The sequence below is a fragment of the Austrofundulus limnaeus genome, unplaced genomic scaffold (assembly GCF_001266775.1).
Source record: "Austrofundulus limnaeus strain Quisiro unplaced genomic scaffold, Austrofundulus_limnaeus-1.0 Scaffold303, whole genome shotgun sequence".
In the NCBI taxonomy this organism is placed as follows: Eukaryota; Metazoa; Chordata; class Actinopteri; order Cyprinodontiformes; family Rivulidae; genus Austrofundulus; species Austrofundulus limnaeus.
Window position 1 is genome coordinate 550074 of NW_013952705.1, and position 9609 is coordinate 559682.

At 36.8% G+C, this 9609-nt stretch overlaps 1 protein-coding gene across 1 annotated transcript in view; it reads right to left on the reverse strand.

Annotated features, from left to right (window-relative positions):
• The window catches only part of ptpn4a (protein tyrosine phosphatase non-receptor type 4a), a 95782-nt gene that overhangs the window by 2790 nt on the left and 83383 nt on the right, over positions 1-9609 (reverse strand). Inside the window, exons 17-25 of the mRNA XM_014021733.1 lie at positions 8794-8877; positions 8622-8678; positions 8329-8485; positions 7903-8069; positions 7675-7765; positions 6421-6482; positions 4540-4686; positions 3866-3994; positions 1160-1308 (exon numbers count right to left, since the gene is read on the reverse strand). Of these exons, the coding sequence (XP_013877187.1) occupies positions 1160-1308; positions 3866-3994; positions 4540-4686; positions 6421-6482; positions 7675-7765; positions 7903-8069; positions 8329-8485; positions 8622-8678; positions 8794-8877 (1043 nt within the window). The remainder of the gene's footprint in view (positions 1-1159; positions 1309-3865; positions 3995-4539; positions 4687-6420; positions 6483-7674; positions 7766-7902; positions 8070-8328; positions 8486-8621; positions 8679-8793; positions 8878-9609) is intronic.

Below are 9609 nucleotides of genomic sequence, written 5' to 3' on the forward strand. Positions count from 1 at the left end.
ATTTGGAGAATAAAGTCATAACATTTGGAGAATAAAGTCATAACATTTGGAGAATAAAGTCATAACATTTGGAGAATAAAGTCATAACATTTGGAGAATAAAGTCATAACATTTGGAGAATAAAGTCATAACATTTGGAGAATAAAGTCATAATATTATGAGAATAAAGTCATAATATTATGAGAATAAAGTCATAATATTATGAGAATAAAGTCATAATATTACAAGAATAAAGTCATAATTTTGAGAATAAAGTCATAATATTATGAGAATAAAGTCAATTTTATGAGAATAAAGTCATAATATTACAAGAATAATGTCATAATTTTATGAGAATAAAGTCATATTATGAGAATAAAGTCATAATTTTATGAGAATAAAGTCATAATATTACAAGAATAAAGTCATAATTTTATGAGAATAAAGTCATAATATTACAAGAATCAAGTCATAATTTTATGAGAATAAAGTCATAATATTATGAGAATAAAGTCATAATTTTATGAGAATAAAGTCATAATATTATGAGAATAAAGTCATAATTTTATGAGAATAAAGTCATAATATCACGAGAAGAAAATCGTAATTTTACAAGAAAAAAAGTCACAATCTAACATGAAGTGTCCATTTTCCGTTCCTCGTTTCCTCCTTATTTTCCCCACACCTGCTGTGTACAGCCATGTCTTTGTCTTTATAAAGTAGTCAATGATGACTTGGGTCACTGTTAGATTAATATGCTTTCATCCAAATTAGCTACATACTGACTCAATCTGTCAATACATCCATTAATTACAACACAGCTTCAGTTTATCATATATAGCCGTTCGCACAATTTCGAAGTCCTGCTACTGATAATTTGATGCTGATGTGCTAAAAGATTAACTATTTATGTTAAGCAAAACTAAAGAACAACTTGACAAGTTGCTCAACATTCCTCATTTTAATGCAGTGATAACTGCAGGCTTTTGCCTGCAGTTATCACTGCATTAAAATGAGGAATGTTGAGCAACTTGTAAAATGTAAAGTATTACGACTTTAATTTTAGAATATTATGACTTTATTCTCATAATAAAAAAAATAATAATAAAAAATCTTGTGTGGCCCTAATACTCCGTCGTATTAATCGTCTCGCTTTGTGTTAAAATGTATGTTTGTGTACCTGCAGTGGACGACCATGGGCTGGTCCTGTCCGGCCCGTTTGCTTCGCACCAGAGCCACGAAATCCAGGAAGTCAGTGGAGTCATCCGGGACACCGTGGTCAGGCCAAGCCAGGTACTGGAGCTGAGTGAGCTCTCTCTGCTGCTCGCTCTGTAAGAAAGATGAGAAAATAAAAAGACGTTTTCAACAGACGTGTTTTATTTTTAAGACGTTTTATCTGCCTCTAAAAACACTTCATATATTCGGTTTTATTTGCACAAAATACAAAATGAGATTTTTCTGTAAATCGACCTGAAATAATCCCTTCAGCTGCGGCGCGGTGAACAAACCAAAGAAGACAGCAGATAGTGTCCGCTGTGTCTTCTTTCAACTCAGACCCTCGCGCTTCTCGTTAAGGCTGCGTTGCCGTGGCAACACGTTTATCTCCATGGCAACAATCACAGGCAGAGGAGAATGCTAATTRCCGCCTCTTTTAGCGATACACTTTTTTCTTTTATCATCGCATTTTAAAATAAGCGTCAAAGCTGATTTATTTATTTATATTCCTTCTCTCATTCCCGACTCCTGTCCCACTCCTCTGTTTTCACCGCGCGCCATTTTCCAGCTTACATACGTGTGTGTGTGTGTGTGCGGGCGCGCGCACGTGTGTGCGGCCAGCGCTCGGCAGCCAGAAAAAGAACAGCCCACACTGGTCGACATGGCAACCATCCCTCTTTTTGTGTGTGTGTGTGTGTGTGTGTGTGTTTCCTTCCCGAGCCGCCAGATCCCGGTCTATGATTGGACTCAGGGGGGTCTCTCCTCGCCTCAACTTGGTGTCGTCACCTCGTACCTTCAGTAACAGTGTGTGTGTGTGTGTGTGTGTGTGTGTGGATGTGTTTTTACTACAGACTTGAGGACCATTTGCATCACAGTTACTATCAGAGTGAGGTTGTAAAAAATACGTGTTTAATATCGGCTGAAGTCAGATGAAAACACAAGTGTTAAATAAAATGATCTGTGATAGGAAATAAATGTCATACAACACCAGAATTCTGGATCTGAGTGAGGTTTATTTGTCACCGGCTGACAAGCCAAACCACACTGAATGAAAAACAGGAAGTGCATGTTTTTATACACGATTCTTCAATGCCCGAGTTCGCCCCCTACTGACCTACGGCTGAATCACAGGCATTCAGACAAAGACCTCACCCTAATGTTTTAAAACGGTTCACTTATGTGTTGTTTATAATTCGGACATGTATCTACTCTATTTCAATTAACACATAATAGATCAAACATTATACAAGTATTATAAAATAATGAAACCCTATACTCTGGTGTAGTTTTCTAACATCAGTACTAATCTATAATGACTATAAATTTCTTCAATCCCCCTTTTCACATGACCAAATCATGTGAAAAGGTAATTAAGTGAGGACATTTTCCCAGTCCTCACTTTGTTTGCAGCCCTGTTGTACTTTACTAGTTAGGTTTAGAGGTTTGGTGTGAATTAAGTTCTGGTTAGTAGCTGCGTTTCCATTGACCATGAAAATGCGTAAATTAGAATTTCGAAAATAAATTTGCTCAATGGAAACACGTCAATTTCGAACAAACTAACGTTTTTCGACAAAATGTTTTTGCGCTAGGATAAGGTGGTTTTTCGGCCTTATTGAAATTGATGTTTTTCGCAAAACTGCAATGGAAACACTTTTTTCGCATTACTGGCGAAAAAGACGAGGAAGAAGACAACAGGAAGTAGAAGTAGTAGTAAAATCACAGAGGTAGTAAAACCACCGACTACATTTTCCCAAAAACACAGCATACGTAGCCRCTCCCAAGTAGGGACTTGTCTCTGGAAAGACTCGATAAAAGACGTCGACGTCTCCTCTGATGATGAGCGCTAGTGTCGTGGTAGCAACATGCTATGTGTTTACATCCATCACCGCCTTGTTTGTAACGACTTTTCGCGAGAACAAACGTATTCACGAGGGACTTTAATAGCATTTCTTACTTAATGGAAACACTGCAGTTGCGAAACTGTGTTTTTTGAGACATTAACAGAATATCGACAAAGTTTTGCGCACATTTGCAATGGAAACGCAGCTATTGTTAGACTATAGACCAGTAATGGTTAATTTTATGGAAAATGTCTGGGTTACGCATAAATACAGCTACAAAAATGGGTTTTTCCTACAACGTAGGGAAAATTTTCCTTAAAAAGCAGCCTCGTGGGGACCCGTAATTTGCATTTGGACCTGTGGGGACCGGCTCCAAATGCAAATTACGGGTGTGAGGGTTAGGTTTAGGTTAGTTTTAGGGTCAGGTGGGTACCTGTGAGGTTAATTTTAGGGTAAATGGTCAGGGTTAGGCTATAAAGTCTTAAAAAAATGAATGGAAGTCAATGCACGGTCTCCATGGGGTTGAAGAMCAAACATGTGTGGACGTGTTTTTCATGGCATATGAGGACTATTTTAATACAAAACACCTACATGTGGGGACCTAAGCGGAGACCCCGTTTTGTTTGAAAGCCATTGGTGAGTTGGGGGTTTGGTTTAGGACCAAGGTGTGAATTAGGTTTGGGGTCAGGTACCTGTGTACAATAAAACTAACCTGTGAGGTTAGCTTTAAGGTAGGGGGTGAGGGTTAGGCTGTAGAAATTTAATGGAAGTCAATGTAATGTCCCCATATGTGTAGGTAGACACGTTTGTGTGTGTGTGTTTATGGGTACCTGTGTGTGAACGAGAGCCATTTCCCGGACCAGGAAGGCAGAGTTGCCCTCCTCGTTGTGGCACGTGACTGTAAAGTCTCCATAGGTGGCGCTGCTGTCCGGGTTGGGCCAGTACTGGTGACACTTCACCTATAAAAACACAGAAAAGGGGTTTTAGCTCACAACTAGCACTCTTTAACTGTAACACATCATATAAAACACACTCCCTTCATGTAGAACCGTTTGAATATTTCAGTGTAGATAAAAAGCTCAGGAGCCGCGCTGCAGATATTTCTGTCTGCGACTTGACACAGTTTCTGGAGGTTTCTTTGTTACGTAATGATGCTTTTAAGACTTTAAAATTAACGACGGAGAAAAAAAAACATCAGCTGCCGACCAATTTTCTTTGACGTGACGGCATTCTTAAAAAAATACTATTAATTACATAGTTTGATCAAAACAGCATACTTTTACAAACGATGATGATAAATAATTGTATGAATTATTGTAATTATTAGGGTTTTTTTCCAAAGAAAACATAAATCTGAAAGAATGGCTCCAATTAAAGTGTCACAGTATTTATAGTGAATGGTAATTTGTAGCTCGTGCTCCCAGAAGAGCTTTTTAATGAAATATTAACTGTATTGAGATCAGAATTACAGTCTGTTTGGTTTCCAGGTGTTGTCATTACGTACCCGCCCTCTCTCGACCTGCGTGGTCAGCATGACCACCATGGACGAGCCCTGCTCCCAGGTCATCCGCCAGAAGTCAGGGCAGGTGTTGGGCAGTGGGCCCTGGCATGCTATGTAGCGGTTTATCAGACTGGAGGCAGGGATCTCCATCTGTAGGGTAGAAACAGGGGTTTAAAGACGCCATCAGACAACACAAACGTTACAGAACCAAACCAAGTCTCCTTAGGAAATCCTTCATTTGCTCCAAAGAGTGAAAGAAAAAGCTTTCATGTCACTTATTTTATACAACTCAACTTGTAGTTATTTTATCTGTCTGCTATGCTTACATGCTGGTAAATATAAGAACACTTAAAACAAAGCCCAGGTTGACAAAGCTCACGGTGGTCTTTTCAGGGTTCCTACAGTTTAAAGTGACTACAATACTCAAATACAAAAAGTCAAAGAAAACATCTTTATATTTAAGAAACTTGGCATAACACTCAGTTTTACTCATTTTGTCACATAACTGGCAGATTTTCTTCAGAATTTGGCTCAGCCAAAGTGAAACAGGAAGTGACATCAAAGGGGAATTCTTTAAGAAATGTAACTCCTCGTTTTATTTTATTGTAACCTTATTTGAACTCTGAGTTTTCATCTCTTTGATTGTGACTCAAACTAATCTAAAGAAACACCAGATTCTTCTCTACGGTCTGTGTTGTTAGCCTTGTAGCAACGCTCTGTTTACATGCTAACATTGMCCTTTRACATCACTTCCTGTTAATTCCAATGCAAATATCTCAACAACTGTTCATCACAGCAGTGTAAAATTATTTTGGCAATATCAATTATCATTGTTCTCTTTCCAAAAATGCATTCATATTTATTGCAAGTTAAACAAGATTTTTTAGTGCCGAGTGAAATTAAATATAAGACCAATTTCATAATATACACAAAAGACAAATAAATAAATAAAATAAAATGTGGAAGAAAATAATGAAGTATTTTTCGTTGAATTAGTCAAATATTTTTAATAGATCAATTGTTTTTATCCATATCAAAATGTTGTTTGTCAGATATAGCAAAGACATTTTTTGCAGTCAGTTTTAAACTTAATTTAATTGCTGGAAATCATCTAATGACCCAAAATTCAGAGTTTTAGGACCCACAGTGGGTTCTCAACCCCAACTTGCTGTAGCTGAAACCTTAAAGTGCCTGTGACATCAATTTTTTTTGTAATAAATATGAATGCATTTTTGGAAAGACATCATTAACAGATTACAAAACGGATGTCACGTTGCTCGGATCGACAGTTGTTGAGATATTTGCATGTGAAGTAACAGGAAGTGATGTCAAAGGGGAATGTTTGCATGTAAATATTTAAAAAATAAACGTTACCAATTATTTTAATATTTGAGACGAATTAATATCATCCTATGTGCAATGTGGTAACATTTTTAAGACTTCTGAAGGATTGATTTAAGACATTTTAAGGCTAATTAAGGCCTTGTTTTGGATTGATTGATTGATTGATTGAAGACTGTTTAAGGGTCTGCGATCAATGATGCAGCCTGTTTAAAATCATTTTATTGCAAATCCTCCTTTAAGATCACTTCCTGTTTGGTTCTTTAGCACACATACATCGGAATCACAAAGAGCCTAACAGACAGATGGAACCACCAGTTATATATCACATACATGAACTTTAAAAACACATTTTTTCCTCTTTACATCAGACACAAATACATGTTTTTGTAGGTTAAAAAAACGTCCGACCGAGTGAAGAGAACAGTTGACGCGTCTAATATTCCCCACTGTGGTCAGCACTGCAGTAGGTGTTTGGATGTTCAGCTCATTTTTTTTTCTACTGCACCAAATAAAAGAGAGAGAAAAGAACAACTAACTTACGTTGATGTAATTTGCATTGATGTAGTCGTCTGTGCTTTTCAATATGACCCGCGTGGCATCATCTGTCAGGAAAAACACAGTTAGGCTAAAGGAAATCAAAGGAAGTCATGAAGTAAAAGTTTGAAAATAAAACTGGAGAAATGAATGTGAAAGCTGAATAAATTTGCTGAAATGTGTTAAAATTTAACTGTTAAAATTAAAAGAAGATTCAATCATCGCAGCCAAACCATAAATAAAGGCTAAAAGCTGCCAAATCATAGCTAAGTTAGCAAAACAGTAGCTAAGAGGGGGATTAAAAGACAAAAACAGAGCAAGTGAATTTCAGTGAACAATGTTTCTGAAAGTACTGAAGAAATCTCAATCTAGTGATGTGAATAAAATTAATATCCCACACCAATATCAAATCTGACAAATGATAAAAAACCAYCTAAAAAYAACCTCSCAAAACATGTGAAACTRGATCATCTGTACATTTTTATTATTTAGTCTTTGATATTTAATTTACTGTATTTTACCCATGAAACTTAAACGTGCAATACACATCTCTTATTACACGCTCTACACATTTTCTAAATATTTATATTATTATTCTTGTACATTGTTTATGTGTATATAAGTGTGCTTATTTCATAATCCTGGGTGTTTATACTTATTTTATTCTAGTGTGCTAATTTCTTTCTTTTCACGTCTCTGATCTGAACGGTTGCAGCTGTAAAACCTGTAATTTCCCTCGGGGATCAATAAAGTATTCTGATTCTGATTTAAAATAACACCAACGTTATGTAAAGATATCTCAAGTATGAAGGAAGTTATGGATGATTGTTTATAGCTGAACCAATTAGACCTTTGTGATCAGTTTGCTTTATTATCTATTTTTGCTCACAACTTCCTTAATGTTTAAGATATTTACATAAATAATGTTACAATACTGCAACATTAAATCAACTTGATGCATCTTGAAACCAGGAAATAAATACCACTTAAAAACCATGTGGATATTTGTTTTGTAAACAAAGCTTCTCAACCAACGAGAAACAAGAAATAGACATAAAGCAGGGGCAAATAACATTGCACATTATTCCTAAACCAACTGATTAGTTTGATATTTGAATGGTCACAATAAAACGTGAAAGAAGCTTGATTGCAAAAAAAAACCTCTAAACAATAAAACAATGGTGTGAATGTTGAATCAGTTTTTACATTATGAGCAGAGACAAGAAGAACAAAACGGGCGGCCATGTTGAGCTCACGTACAAGGAGAAATGTCTCTGTAGCGGTTTTTGGAAACGTTCTGAGGTAATTTGGCACACTGCATGGTCATCCCCGGCCTCTTCCTGTACAGTTGCTGTGGAGGAAAGAAGAGGATTTTTTTAAAAATAAGTTTAAACAAATATCTTCAATAATTAAAGCAGCCATCACTGAAACAATGAGTAAAAACAACAACAATGCAAGAAAAGTTGTGCATAAATGAGTTTMTCGTACGTCGAACTGGGCCAGTATGGCTCCGCTGCCCAGGCCTTCCTTCAAGGTCATCATGGAGTCCCTCAAAGCATGCTGGTTGAAGTGGGCGGGATCCTGAGGGGACTTCTCGGGGATGTACTGAAACTCAGGCTCAGAGTCCGCCTTCTCCTCCACGACGTCATAGATGGCTGATGGGCACAGGAAACAATCACAGGTAAGAAAACACCAACAGAAAAACTCCAAAACATAAACTGGAAGGTTTTCTGCATCTATATCGGAATAAAAAAAACGTCATTTTGTTGAGAATTATAGGAAGTAAAACATCACAGATTCTGTTTGTAATTACAAAAACCAGCMGTTTCAGGAGTTCGGTGTTCATTTATTACACATCAGCTTCGTATTTAAATAATCTGATAATTCTTAAAACGTCCGACAAACTGAACTGACCATTTGGTCTGACCAACAGGATGAGCTCCCCCGAGTGGCTCTCACAGCTGGCTTTGATGAACATGACCACCTGGTCATGGGTGTGGTCAGAAATGTCCCGCCCATTAATAAAGACCACCTGGTCGCCTTCGTTAAGGCGAGGCACACAGAGGTCAGCCTGAAGAGGCAAAAAAAATAAATAACGATAAAGGAATGTTTCAGTTTTGAGTGTTTGAATCAATTAAAKTATTAAATCTAGTCAACGAGAAAAAGATTTCATGGTGGGCTCAAATGAGTTCCGYTCCTGAACTTACGGAGGTTCCTGGAGCCACTCTGGACACAATGATTGGCATCTTCTGATCAGCTCCACCCTGGAGGTAAACAAACACCTTGATGWATGTCCAGAATGTGATGATTTATTTTAAAAAAAAAGGAACAAAAATGTTAAAGAACCATTCGCTACCCCTTGACGTAGAGCTTACTCACCTTGACGTTGAAGCCGAAGCGCCCGTGTTCGTCGGGTTTCATCTTGATCAGGACCAGATTATCGTGTGGCACAACTCCGTTCAGCTATAAGACACCGTTTAACGAGAGAGAGATGTGAAAACAGATCCTGTTTCATTCTTCTGCAGGACGTGAATCCTAATTTAGCTTTAGCTTCCATGAAAAAGAAAGGTTGGCTTGAAGATTATACACAGGAGATGTCTTAGAAATAACATAAGCATTCGATTCATTGGATGTCTTATAAGAAAAATGTAAACAAAAAAGTGTTTTCTACATGGTTCCTACAGTTTAAGCCAAGTTAAATTTAAGACCTTTTAAGACTTTTTAATGCCAAGTGAAATTAAATTTAAGACCAATTTCGTAATAAACACAAATGAAAGAAAATAAAAACTGGCAGAAATTCATGAATCAATGTATTTTTGTTTGAAGTATTCAAATATTTCTAATAGACCAATTGTATTTATTCATATCGAACGGCTTTCTCATCAGCTATGGCAGAAACATTCTTAGCAGTCAGTTTTAAACTTAATTTAATTTCTGGAAATCCTCTAACATCCCATAATTTGGAGTTTTAGGACCCACAGTGGGGTCTTAACTCCAGTTTGCTGTAGATGAAACCTTAAAGTGCCTGTGACATCAATTTTTTCTAAGAAAAGTGAACGCATTTTTGGAAAGACAACATTATTAACATATTATGAAATGAATTTCTCATTGCTCAGATGGACAGTTGTTGAGATATTTGCATGTGAAATGACAGGAAGTGATGTCAAAGGGGAATGTCTGCATATGAATATTAAA